General features: G+C 43.9%; 1 protein-coding gene across 2 annotated transcripts in view; it reads left to right on the forward strand.

Moving 5' to 3' along the window:
* Positions 1–13,459: 13,459 nt before the first annotated feature.
* The window catches only part of GLDC (glycine decarboxylase), a 95,465-nt gene continuing 94,382 nt past the window's right edge, over positions 13,460–14,542 (forward strand). The window contains exon 1 of one of the 2 annotated variants that reach the window (XM_045069852.1): positions 13,460–13,980. In XM_045069852.1, the coding sequence (XP_044925787.1) occupies positions 13,726–13,980 (255 nt within the window). In that variant the 5' untranslated portion in view covers positions 13,460–13,725. The remainder of the gene's footprint in view (positions 13,981–14,542) is intronic. The other variant, XM_004778697.3, reaches the window with a different exon arrangement.

Genomic DNA, 14,542 nt, shown 5'->3' on the forward strand with positions numbered 1-14,542 from the left:
CTTTTGTGTTTATTTTAATTTTTGAAAGTTTTCTTATTATTACTTCAAAAATTTCCTTTACCTTCTCCTTTTCCTCCTCCTAGTATTCTAGTTATGCACCTTTTGAAATTCTCCCATAGTTCTTGGATGTTCTGATCTGTTTTTTGTTTTTGTTTTTGTTTTTGCTTTTTCATTCTGTTTTCTTCTTCTGAATTTCAGTTTGGGAGAGTTCTATTAACTTAAGTTTGCATTCACTAATTCTTTCCTCAGCTGGGTCAAGTCTACTCATCATCACTTAGAAGGCATTCTTCATGTCTGTTATAGTGTTTTGATTTCTATCATTTCCTTTTGATAATTTCTTGGAGTTTCCATCTCTCTGCTTACATTGGCCATCTGTTCCTACAAATCATCTAGTTTTTCTACTAGAGTTTTAAACACATTAATCATAATTATTTTAAATTCCTTGTCTGATGATTTCTACATTTGTATCATATGTGAGTTTGATTCTGATGATTTATGTCTCTTCAAACTGCCTTTTTCTTGACGTTTTTCATGTCTTGTAATTTTTTGTTGAAAGCTGAACATGATGTATATTGTGTGATAAGAACTGAGGTAAATAGGGCTTTAGTGTGAGGACTGATGCTAGTTTGACTAGGGTTGTATTGTGTTTAACGTTTGCTGTAGCTAACAGGACAGAGGCTTCCAATTCCTCTAGTGTCCTTGTTTATCTTTCCCCCGTTGCTTGTAGGATTCCCTAGTACTCTTCTTTAGAGACAGCCTGTGTCTGACAGCAATTTTAGTTGTTTCATTGGAGTCCTATTTATGTGGTGGTGTGTTGTGGTAGAGAAGTGGTTCCTAATGTTCCAGTTAAATATAGGCCTATGTCTTGGGCTGTAAACCCCCAACTGTATCTTCCATGATTTAGCTCTCTCACTCCCACCCCACCTCATACTCCTTTCCTTGACTGCAGGGTTCCCAATCTATTCCCTCGAAGCACTAAACCTAGTTGAATTTTTTTCCTTCACTATGTGAGATAAGAAGGCTGGAGGGGGCTGGAGTGGGAGGAATTCCCTTCCCTAGCTTAGATAAACTCTGGAAGTCCTTTTCTTTGGAGAATAATTCTTTGTTGTGAAGATGGCTCTGGGCATATTTCACAATGATTATTCTTTTCCTTTTCCTATCAGTGCTAGGGGTAGATATTTCTTGGATTTTTACCCTAACTGTGGTGGAGCTTCTAGAGGTAAAGTCCATGAAAGTGTGGGCCCCACTAAAACTGTAGCCCCCAGGAGTTTCTTCCTCTCAAGTTAGTCCACAGTCAGCACCCAATGATCCATCATAATTATCATTACATACTCCTACCAGTTTCTTACTCTAGCAGCTACTGCTCTAGGAAAGCAAATCTTGGCTATGCCTCTTTGGATGAGCCTGTCTACCAGATTTCAAGGTGGCATTTTGTCTTGCAATGTCAGTTTCAGAGGTGTCCAAAAGTCATTGATTTTTAGTTTATCCAGCATTTTCTTGTTGTAAAGACAGAAGTGATGACGTTCATGCTCTTTACATATTGGAACTGAAGGCAGAAGTTCTAAATCTCCATTTATAATCAAACTTTCATAACATCCCACTACAATTAATGGACCAGAGTAGTTTGTTTTGGATCTGCAGAATTTAGCATTATCTTGGAACCAGGTTCCAGTAACTGCCCAAAGTTTGGGTATTTTCCTTTCTTTGGAGTATTAGTCAGTGTTCTCCAGAAAAACAAAATCAATAGTATATGTATATAGATATATCAAAAGAAGTTTTAAGAAAATGGCTCTTGTTGGGACACCAGGGTAGTTCAGTCAGATAAGTGGCTGCCTTTGGCTCAGGTCGTGGTCCTGAGATCCTGGGATTAAGTTCCATGTCCGGCTCCCTGCTCATCAGGGACCCTACTTCTCTCTCCGACTGCCATTCCCCCTGCTTGTGTGCTCTCTCTCTCTGACAAATAAATAAATAAAATCTTAAAAAAGAAAGATAAATAAATAAATAAATAAATAAATAAATTGGGGCTGCCAAGTCCAAAATCTGCATTAGCATGCTAGCAGGCTGGAGACATAGAGAAGAGTTAATGCTAAAGTTCATGTCTAAAGATTATTAGAGAAGAGCCAATATTACAGTTCAAGTCCAAATGCTCCCTGTTGCAGAATCTCCCCTTGCTTAGGGGACATCATTTTTTTGTTCTATTCAGACCTTCAGCTAATTGGATAAGGCTCACCCACTTTTGGAGGTCAATCTGCTTTCCTCAGAATCCACTGATTCAAACGTTAATTTCAACCAAAAACATTTTCACAGGAACACCAGAATAAGGTTTGACTCTACATATCTGGGCATTGTGGCCTAACCATCACACTTGGTAAATGGCCACAGGTATCTTTAGGAGAGTTTAGGAAGAGGATTTATAGTGTATTATGTATAGCAGAGTTATAAGATCTTTTCTCAGGTGTTCTTTTTAAAGATTTCCTTCATTTGGGAGGCTCTGGGTCTATGAATTGGCTAAAGAAAACTACTTGAGATCCCTGTGGATCAAGCCTGACTAGTTACTACTCTGACTCTGCTGCCCTTTACAGCAAACTTGCCTGCTTTTTTCTGTTTTCTAGTGCTGCCACTGGCCCTACCACTCTGGGACTCTATCATTACCACTGAAAACAAGGAGCGCATTTCAACAGCGGTATCTTCTACCATCATCTCATATATACAGACACAGAAAATACAGGCTTTTTAAGAATACTACTGCTCCTCTTAGCAATGGATTTCTCAAGGTTAAGATGAAGTGATTGTCCTCGGGGACTTCCTGAGGGATATAATGAAAGTGTTGAAGAGTATATTGCACATGATGAAACCATCCCAACATTCCTATCTCATCAAGCCTTCCTTTCTTCTCTGTTATGCCAAGAAAGTTTTAGTATATTAATCTAATCTAATGAAGGCCATTGTTGAGTCTGGTTTCAGTCAACCAGCTCAGCAAACTCTTAGAGCCACTTCTGACTGATACACTGAATCCAGAATCTCTGATGCTACTAACATATCAGTAATTTCAATATTATTTTCCTTGGTCTAGAACACACTCCCACTCAGTACTGACCCAATCCTCCAGTACTGACATACATTAACAATATCTTGCCGTTGTTTCCCTGTGTAGGCTTCTCCTCTAGTGTCAGGCATCTTACTCATCTTCCCAGGGCATGCTGAGATCTGAGTCTTGTGGATCTAGAGGTAAAGAAGTATTAACATACCTTTGCAAGATTAATGCTTTAGTGAAGCCATCATAGGATCACCAAGCAAGGGATGGTCAGCATTTCAAAGAGGGGATGAGGAGCAGCTTCAGCTGTCAGAGGGACTCAGTGAAAGTTGAAGATTCACGATAATCAAATTCAACCCAAACTGCTCAAATGTCCCTGTTCCAAGTTAAGACTTAGTTTTTAATTAATCCCAAACTTTAACATATGAGACCTGATAAAGCTGTGAATTCAACTTGTATGATAACTGGGCAATCCATGGATCCTGGATCAAACATTGGGTGTGATGTTTTTTTGTTTGTTTCTCAAAAGAGTTTAATGACGTACAATTTTGATATAACAAAGCAGAGTGGTGTAGGGCAAGAAATAGGATTGACATCATGACAGGAAATGAAACTGAGAGCTATCTAACAGTGAAGCACCCCCCAAGGGCCATCCCACGGGATCCTTCCACATAACTTTTCCTACATTTCCTCTAGTTGTCAGAATGTCCCTCTTGGCTTCTGGATTGGGTGTGATTTGTAAATACCTTCTCTCTGCATCTAAGGAAGTTAAGAGATTGTTTTTAGAGTGGTTGAGCTCTCTAGTTCTTCGAATTATCATTTTATCCTGTAAATTCTCTAGCGCACCTGGAAGCCAGAGGCCCTCCCTATAGTCCTTGTAGATATCATTCACACCACAAAGGTCTATCAGCAACTAGTTCATCTAACAAAGACGTCCCTTCAATAGTTACTTAATTCCTGGAAATGGGGAATTAAGTAACTGTTTCCATTTCATGACAAGACTATCATTATCTCATTTTCCACTAGTGACAGTGTTATCATGTACTTCAAACAGAACCAGGTCAGACAGTTAATCGCAGATTCTTGTCTTTGATGCTTAATTTCTTTCTTTTTTTTTTTTTTTTAAGATTTTATTTATTGGGGCGCCTGGGTGGCTCAGTGGTTTAGGCCTCTGCCTTTGGCTCAGGTCATGGTCTCAGGGTCCTGGGATCGAGCCCCACATCGGGCTCTCTGCTCAGCGGGGAGCCTGCTTCTCCACCCCCCCTGCCTGCCTCTCTGCCTACTTGTGATCTCTCTCTATCAAATAAATTTAAAAGAAAGATTTTATTTATTATTTATTTGAGAGAGAGACAGTGAGAGAGAACATGAGCGAGAAGAAGGTCAGAGGGAGAAGCAGACTTCCCATGGAGCTGGGAGCCCAATGCGGGACTCCATCCCGGGACCCCAGGATCATGACCCGAGCCGAAGGCAGTCGTCCAACCAACTGAGCCACCCAGGTGCCCCTGATGCTTAATTTCTTAAAGCTACTTTTTTTCTCTGTTACAGGCTCTCTTAAGATTCATTTAGAAAACATGGAGTATTTCAAACAGAGGAGGATTAAAACACCAGGAATAGGTGTGGAAGAATTGCAAGAGCAAAAAACTGAGTAGATAGAACACCACTATCTTCAGGTAAACCCCTGAAGTTCAATGAGAAATTTCTGCTGCCTCCTATGTTGGAAAACCAAAGGACATTTCCACTGAGGGACACAGCTACCCTGCTGTACCAGTGTGGGTGGCTGGTAAGGAAGCACTCCATGTCTGCTGTCAGAGAAATAAGAAAATGATTTCTGCTTTATCCCATTTTCTAGTTCTCACACAAGTCTATCTTGCTGATAGAAGATTAATAATGTACCTGAAAGACCCGCGGATCCCCTTACCCAAGAATCCAACACTGCCACTGGATGCAATCAGCAAGAGGTTCTTTATTGTTACGCAGGCGCCTGCGGGTGGTCAGCGCGCGCCTGCGGGTGGTCAGCAGCTCCTGCTAGCTGAGCACACCTGGCTGGGGTAGTGCCGGGTTTTTATAGACAGGTACAAACAAGTTTTGGGTGGAGCGCAACTGATTGGTTGACAGTTAGAACTTTTGAAAAAGGCATACGTAGAGTTTGCTGATTGGCTCTAAGGACCCACGCGCGGGAAGAGAGAGGCGGGAAGGGGGAACAAGCTGATTGGTTCTGAGGGCCCGCGCACGGGAGGAGAGAGGCAGGGAGGGGGAACAAGAAGGGGGAAGGTAGGAATGCCATCATGGCGTCTTCTATTATTTCTATAAGCCAAGTGGTTACAGAAGGGCAAAAGAGCAATTAATAACCTAATTTACACCTAAAAGCCAGCGGTTCACAGAAAAGGAAACAAGCGGTTAGTTATCCTATCTTCTAGGGGAGGGGTCTTTCATTCCCCCCTTTTTCTTTATCATGGATAGAATCTTATATCCATTCGTCCTGTTCTTGCACTAAGTGGGGTGCAAGGGGCCAGCTTTTGCTTTCTCCTCAGCCAGCCTCCTGCTCCTTTATTTCCCCCTGAACAATCTTGACCCTGAAAGCTTTAAGGGGGTTGAAGGTGGAAGGTCTCATCTTCTATAACTTCTTCGTGCTGAATAGGGGCGTAGAGCTGTCCCTACCTGCTCGGGTCAATATTGATCAGGGTAGGAACATAAGGGAGTTACAAAGGTGGAGGCAGCCGAATCCAGCGCTGACAGCGAAGAGGCGTCCTCTCACGCAACAAGGATCGTCTGTCATGGTGAAGTCATTGCAGCAATGGAGTCTCGGCACCAAGTAGAGAAACATTGAACAAAGCAACATATTAAGGTTAATGAGGTGATAAAAATGAGAAGCCCGAAAAGGAGATTTGGCCATAGTCCTCCTTCAAACCAGGAACTTAACCAATCACTAAAAGAGAGAGAGGGATCTTGTAGGGCCTTAATCTGGGTGTTCATATCCTTTATTATTCCTGTGACATTTTTGCGATAGTCTGGGATGTACACGCAACATTCTGTTTTGATGATTGCACATGTGCCACCCTGGGCTGCTGTCAGGACATCTAAAGCCATCCTATTTTGTAGGACTGCCTTGCGTATTTGTGACACTTCGGTATTAAGGAGGGAGATGCCATTTAGTGGATCATTGAGTGCCTTTGTAGTATATTTATTAAGGGCTTCTACATGCCACATGACATCCTCTAGTCCCGCAGATGGAACAAAAATGGATGCTAAGTGATCATACCATTTAAAAACAGATCGTGTCCATCTTTGTTTCAAGTTGGGGAGATTAGCTGGAGTTGTAATGGTTTTAGTAATGCGCCCATGGATCCAGGCAAATCCTAAAGTACAGCGACCTATCCACCCTGGAGGAAGCCGGGGCCACAGGTTGGTTCCACATATCCAGTGGGTTCCGTTTGGAGCTGGCCATCTAATGCCAGGTCACCTTACCCAATCAGTAGCAAAACATTCAGTAGCCTGGAGTACTATAACTGCCTTCTGACTGAGCTGTCCAATCGTGGGTGTAAGCCACAGATATGTATCCCAGATTTGATATATGCCATCCTTAGAATAGCGATAAGGAGGGTTTTGTAACTTAGGCCCATATTTGATTGGGGAGTTATGACTTGATAGCAATCCCCTTTCCTTCCAAATAGCTCCATGGGCATGTAGTACCAGGAAAGCATATTTGGAGTCAGTATAAATGTTAATTCTTAGACTTCGGCAATTGCAAAGTGCTAGTGAGCACTATGGCACACCTAGCTTTTCTTATTTTTTTCTATGAAAACTACTGTCATCAGAAAACCAACTGTCATTCATATTTTTAACAGGGGTATCTTAAATCTGGCCATATAGAATGAGCAAGATCAAATAAAATACAAAGAACATTTTTGCTCTATAGAGAAAGAAGTACAGTGGTCAGGTTCAGGCATACAGGTAACTAGGTTTAAAGTTTGACAAGTTTTATTTCTGGCATATCTGTTAATGTAGCCCAGTATTTAATAAGTTGGCCTCCATCATCCATTGGTGGCCTTTGCCTTCTAAGACAAATCTGGACCTGATGTGACATCATTACAGTCAAGGACTGTCCCATAGTGAGCTTTGAGGCTCTTTTATAGGAGGGCTGTTCCATGCTTAGCTAAAGCATCTATTTGCAATTGCACCTCAACAGAGGTGGCCTCTAGGATAAATATGACTAAGGGATGAAACCAATAAGACGACCTTTGAGTGGTCCAGCCTTAACAATATCCTGATTACAGAGGATCACTGGCAAGTGAGAAAACTTGTCAAGAGATAAGGGGAACCCCTCATGGATCATCCAATCCACTCATAAAGAAAGTGGGGTCATCCATTATCTCCACAAGTCCATAGTTAATCCTATGGAGTGTGGTATGGTGGTTTTTAGGCAATTTCATTATCCCAGCCACACATAAGGTGTTAGTTAAGTTCTACAATTGTAGGGGAATCAATCCCATTTTCCAGTTGTTTAATCATGTGCTGTGGGGTCTGCTAATATCCCCACAAAATAATAAGATCGACTAAAGAAGCTATTGTGCAACTTCTCTGAAGTTTACCTCAAATTGTTTAGCTTAGGTAAACAAACATTTAAAGACAATCAAATCTAGAATTTAACATCCATAAAGGTGTGTTACTAAAACATTTTTTTCTCTCTAAAATAACCCTCATTTCCAGAGATAGCCAAATCAGGACTAATTCACTTGTGAAACAAGTCCAGTTTTAACAAACTTGGCCTAATTATTTACATAAGCTCAGCAAGAACAGTGACTGTGATCAATAGATCTTTTAGAATCTGCTTTGCTGGAACTTTGTATAAGGAATCTCTAGGTTGAACTTTTAGTAGCCTCTCCGGGCCAGAAGCCAAGCCCTGTACTTGCCATGAGGCATGCCTGCAATACCTTTGGGCGAATTCCTCTTCCCGAGACTGCACCTACCAAGGAGTGACATTCTTTACTCACCTGGTGGGGCTGCTGGGAACTCTGTAAGCAAGGTATCAGGCCAACAGTCCCAAGGGGCTTTATGGCTCCAGGTTTCATAAAGTCAACCTTAGTTCCTTTAAGCTGTCTGGTCATATCTGAGTCTTTTCAAATATGACATCCCAGTCAAAGCCTTGGTAAAATAACCCGTGTTTCCAATTCTTTCCTGTTACAAGGAGAACAGATTCTTATTGAACTTATGCAAATGACTGATTGCCAAGGAAGAAAGAATACTTACTAAGACCTTTTGGTTTCAGAGGGTTCAGATAGAGAGAAAAGGTGAATGCTTTGAGCACTTATACAAATGAGCACTTTTACATCTCTATAAGTTACAGATAACTAGGAGGGAGTATCCCTAGTCTGTAAGAGCAAACAGGAGAGAGAACCAGCAATGTTTAAAGTAAGACAAAACATTAAGAGACACAACACTATCATCTTTTAGTTCATTTAGTCCCATGTTACTAATTCTGGTGAATGCGGCTTTAGTCCGTTTTGGAAATTCTTACCCATTTCAGTTTTAGGATTTTCAAGCATATCAAATATCTGTATTTGTCCTGAAAGTCCTTTATAGGAATATCCTTGAAGATAAAACTCATTTTACAAGAGAATTAAAACAATTATAAATGACAAAAACTCAGAATGGATATGGTTAGAGCTAAAGAGACACGGGAGTTTACAATTTAGCTGCAAGGAAATCAGGTTATTTCTGTGATACATAACATTTCCATAATTACAGTATCAAGCGGTGATCTCTCAAAACATTAAAACTTTAGGAAGTGTGTAGAATCTCTAGAATAGTTATAGCATTTTCCCAAATGTAACCCAAGGTTTATCATTGGTTCAGTAGTACTTGATGAGCAACTTCACATACCAAGGAAAAGCCTGAGTTAAAGAGATTTACGATTTAAATCTTGTCAACATTTGCTAAAATCTTAGAAAGTTTTAAAGCACATGCCTAAATATAATTAGGGATGTTAAACACCTGATAAACAAAACATAGAAACTGGTTTTTCTGGGCAGGCAAAGAGAAAACCATTTACATTTTCTTAACAGCAGATCAATTGATCTAAGAAAACATTGTCCTTTTGAACAGAGAATTTCAGTCTTGTACCAATGTACCTTTAAAACCCACTCATTTCAATCTTAATCCATTCTTGACCATAGCTAAAATTCCTTTTCTGAAGATTTCCCTTCACAAACCTTCTACAACTTTCTTTTGCATTCAGGTTTTGTCCCAAGCCATTTCCTTCTAAACAACCATCTCTTTTAGGACAAAATTACCTTCCTTTACCTTCAACAAAATGTATTCCCATTCCTTAAATCTTTCTTACATATCTCCTACTTTCCTACATACAGAGTTTCCCTTTATTTCCATCAGTCTTAGTTACACTAAGCAGAACTTTGTATTCTTAGAAACACCTTTAGTTATTAACCAATTGTGAACTGTTACAACAGAATTCTTCAGGTGGCAGTTTATGAATCAGTTAAGTGGCAAACAAGTTTACCAGCAGATTTAAATACTCTTAGTTTCTTTGCAGTAAGTAAAAAAGCACAAACCTACATCCAGTAATTAATGACTTAGCATTTTATCCTGTTTGGTTAAGACCTAGATGTCCACAATTTAATTCCACTTGTCATCCAAGCAAAACTTTAAAACTTTCAGGTTACCAAAGACTTTGAAAGCTACTTCAGCAATTACCCATTAGAACTTTGAGACAGACAATTAACCATCAGTTTAGTCATTTCTTTGCTAACAAATTTTAATAAATAACATGAGCTTATTTGACCTTTAGTAAACTTCGATAGAATAAAGCTTCACATTTACTGCTGTTAACTTCAAAGATGCATCTATCTTAATTAAACCAACAGACTTAACTTAGTTCCAACACTGATTTACGTTCCACCTGGGCCCACTCCGCTTTGAATTTTTACCTGAGACATGTGTGGGAATATCTGGAGTGGGTGTTAGGTCCAGGGGGTTCTCTTCTTGCTCCTTGACAGTGAAGAGAGAAGGAGCTGTGGTGCATGATCTAGAGGCTAGTCATGCAGGTTGCACACGTGTTGGTACAGAAACAGAAGGGGAAAACAGAGGAAACAAAGTGCTGCCAGGAGGCAGAGAAGGGATTCCCGGTTTCAGAGCTCATAAGCCCCAACAGAGGAGCAGACGCCATGCTTTCCCACCAGCAAGGGGGGAGGGGTTAGGCAGTCCAAGTCAGGCCAGAGAACACAAGGAAACTTCCCCGAAACAAAGAGTTTCGGCAGCTGCTTGGGAATATTCCTTATAGTCTCTGTCTCGAGTTAGACCAACCCCAGTTGGCTCCAGTAATAGCCATTTACATGGGAAGTGAGTGAGGGAGAAGTCCCCCACATCTATTAGGAGAAACAGAGAGAAATAAAGCCAGAGTCCCCTTAAAAAGAATGTAACCTTCATGACCAGTACAAGGCATGACCAGTACAAGGAATATATATCCACATTTAAAGACATAACATGGAGACATACATGAAGACATACATTGTTGGCCTCCATTCGGAGTCAAAGAAAACACCAAGGACAATAAGTAAGACACACAAAACAATTAACAAGAAGGACGCTGCGCGATTTCGGTACCGAACCGAGAGTACAAATCCAACCGGCCCAGGGGAACCAAGAGGCTCCTCTGCGGCGGACAGAACCAGCCCAGGGGAACCAAGAGGCTCCTCTGCGGCGGACAGAACCAGCCCAGGGGAACCACGAGGCCCCCCTGCGGCGGACAGAACCAGCCCAGGGGAACCACGAGGCTCCCCCGCGGCGGACAGAACCAGCCCAGGGGAACCACGAGGCCCCCCTGCGGCGGACAGAACCAGCCCAGGGGAACCACGAGGCTCCCCCGCGGCGGACAGAACCAGCCCAGGGGAACCACGAGGCTCCCCCGTGGCGGACAGAACCTTGATCCCTGGGGCGTCCCCCAGGGTGGCAGGGGAGAAGTCCGAGTTCGTCAACTCCTTCTCAAGCTGCCTACAGAATACAGAGCAACAACGCGCGCTGTCGTACAGTCCTATACTACCGAAGCATAGGCAAAACAGAGGCCTACAAACGAGAACACGAGACTGGATACAAACGAGAACATGAGACAGGAGCCAAGAATGCTGGCCAGCTTACCTCCCGGTGGGAGTCAGTTGGATCCGTGGGCAGGAGTCCGATGATCTCGGTGGGACCTCCAAATGAAAGACCGGCGGATCCCCTTACCCAAGAATCCAACACTGCCACTGGATGCAATCAGCAAGAGGTTCTTTATTGTTACGCAGGCGCCTGCGGGTGGTCAGCGCGCGCCTGCGGGTGGTCAGCAGCTCCTGCTAGCTGAGCACACCTGGCTGGGGTAGTGCCGGGTTTTTATAGACAGGTACAAACAAGTTTTGGGTGGAGCGCAACTGATTGGTTGACAGTTAGAACTTTTGAAAAAGGCATACGTAGAGTTTGCTGATTGGCTCTAAGGACCCACGCGCGGGAAGAGAGAGGCGGGAAGGGGGAACAAGCTGATTGGTTCTGAGGGCCCGCGCACGGGAGGAGAGAGGCAGGGAGGGGGAACAAGAAGGGGGAAGGTAGGAATGCCATCATGGCGTCTTCTATTATTTCTATAAGCCAAGTGGTTACAGAAGGGCAAAAGAGCAATTAATAACCTAATTTACACCTAAAAGCCAGCGGTTCACAGAAAAGGAAACAAGCGGTTAGTTATCCTATCTTCTAGGGGAGGGGTCTTTCAGTACCAAACCCTGGAACCAAAGGAATCTGGTAATTATAGTTCTCTGCCTTCTAGTCCCTGTGATACACAGAGTGTACTAGACAGGAATAGGGATGGGATCCCACACTGAGGGTATCTCCCAACTTTTATGAAGGCTGTAATTCCCATTCCAAATGAATAAAAACCTCAAAGACATTCAACCTAGCCCTTCTAGCTCACCACTGCCCCTGCTTGCCAGATGCACACATTTTGCTTACTGTTTTGTTTTATACTTTTTTCCTCTTTGCCTAGTCTATGTGCCTGTCAACTACGGAGCCCAGAATGTACAGAGGATGATTGAAGAAGGAAGCTTAGAGGAGAAAAGAACAGGTTCTACTTATCTGTAGTCTAAGTGATGTTCTGATGACTTTGGGTCAGTCTTATTTTCCTTATATTAGGACAATTGTAATTTTGAAAGTTCGTTCTTTGTTTGTTTGTTTCTTTTTTTAAGATTTTATTTTTCAGTAATCACCACACCCAGCACAGGCTAGAACTCACAACCCTAAGATCAAGAGTCACATGCTGTACAGACTGAGCCAGCCAGGTGCCAGAAAGCTCACTTTTTAAAAAAGATTTATTTAACTATTTGGGAAAGAGAGAGTATGAGGCTGGGGGTGGGGGATGCAGTGGGAGGGAGAGAGAAACTTTAGCAGACTCAGCGCTCAGCACCAGCTGAGGTGGGGCTCCATCTCATCCTGAGATCAGACCTAGCCTGAAAGCAAGAGGAGCCTCTTAACTAACTGCATCACCCAGGTGTCCCTTCAAAGTTCATTTTTTTTTCTTTTTTCTTTTCTTCTTCTTCTTTTATTTTTTTTAAAAGACTCTACCTATTTGACAGAGAGAGATAGTAAGTAGGCAGAGAGGCAGGAGGGGCGGAGGGGAAGCAGGCTCCCAGCTGAGCAGAGAGCCTGATGCAAGGCTGGATCCCAGGACGCTGGGATCAGGACCTGAACTGAAGGCAGAGGCTTTAACCCACTGAGCCACCCAGGTGCCCCTTCAGAGTTCATTCTTGATAAAAATGTCAAGAGATAGCTGGAGAACTTAGAGGTACACAATTTTCTAACTAAGACGATAGTGCAAAATATATACCTCGATATCTTTTGCATTCCCTCCCTCCCCACATTATGTATGGGGAGAGATAGAGAAAAAGGAAAATGATTCAGCCTACTGTTGGGACAGTTCTTTCAATGCATAATCTCTTTAAATCCATCCAGCTGTGTGAGTTGAAAAAAACCTGGAGCTCAGAGGTTGAGTAACTTGCCGACAATCATAACTATAAAAAAAAAAAAACTTTCATCTGCCCATATGGGTTTCCATGAAATATAACCAGGAACGAGATCCTAAAAGTAATTAATGGACACTAATTATTTGAGCCTGGCTTCTCTGTCAGAATCATCTTTCATCTCAGCTGAGTTCCCCAAGCGCTTCGCCCGCAGCTGTGCAGCCGGATCCCGCACCAGTGCGGTCCCAGACCTTAACCCCAAGCGCATGGATCGCCCTGGTCTTCGCGTGAGCCAGAAAGGGAGTAAGAATGCCTGAGGATGGCAGGCTCTGGGCCAGGAGCAAGACTGCTGAGGGCCAGGGAGGGGTGTAGGGGAGGGGGGCGGGGCCGCTTGTGCCCCGCCCCTGCCCCTCTGTCCACTCCCATTGGCAGAGCCTTTCCTGGCCCCATCCCACCGCCCGCCTGCAGGGCAACGCTTAAAGTGTGCGGAGCAGGTGCCTCGCGTGGAGCAACAACTTTGCGCGCGTGTTCAGGGTGAGCGCTGCGTCCATTCACTGCCCACGAGCGCGCATCCGTCTGTTCAGCCGGTGGCCCACGAGAAGAGGCTCCAGGCAGAAGGCAGCAGCCACCTGGCTGCGACCAGAAGAGGCCGAAAGCGCGGCTGACCCTCGCGGGCCGGGACAGGGGACTGTGGCCGCGACCATGCAGACATGCGCCAGGGCCTGGGGGCTGCGTTTAGGCTGTGGAGTCGGGGGCGGCCGCCGCCTGGCTGGAGGCAAGGGACTGCGCTGGGTGCCGCGGGGCCGTGACAGCAGCAGCTGCGGCGGGGATAGCAGCAGTGCTGGGGACTCGCGCCTCCTCGAGCGCCTCCTGCCCAGACACGACGACTTCGCTCGGAGGCACATCGGCCCTGGGGACAAAGACCAGAGGGAGATGCTACAGGCCCTGGGGCTGGCGGTAAGGACCCCACCCGGCCTTCTAGGGCCTCCTCCCATCCTGCCGGGTTTCTGACGGCGGAGCCTCTCGGCCCCGCCCGGAGCTCTGCTTTGCTCCGCTTGGGACGGGCTCCCGACTCTGGGGCCCTGGCATGGAAGCGAGCCCGCGAGTTCGGTTCCTGTGCCCCAGCCTTCTCTCATCCATTTACTTTCTCCACCCGCTTATCGCGCCTCAGAACCTTGCGTTTTTCAACCCAACTCGCCCTCCTGATGAACCCTAACTTTGCAAAAGGAGGACCGCCTGGTTTATCCTATTATCTCCGGTTGCTGGCTGAAATCAAACCTGGAGTGGTCGAATCACTAACCAAATTCATTTGCTTTCCTCCAAGTGATTTCTGGTTTGCTCAGTTGTTCTTTTCTCTTAAAAAAAGAAACCGTAATTAGGCGATTTAAATGAGGTTCCCACAAGCCTTTGTAGATGCAAAACACAGAGGTGAAAAAAAAAAAAACAACACAGAGTTAAAAAAAACTCCCGAAGCACTTTCCTCTCCTTTTAGTGTTCATGGACTTAATGTTTTAATTTT

Source organism: Mustela putorius, unplaced genomic scaffold (genome assembly GCF_011764305.1).
Source record: "Mustela putorius furo isolate JIRA1106 unplaced genomic scaffold, ASM1176430v1.1 tig00003944_pilon_pilon_pilon, whole genome shotgun sequence".
Taxonomy (NCBI): Eukaryota; Metazoa; Chordata; class Mammalia; order Carnivora; family Mustelidae; genus Mustela; species Mustela putorius.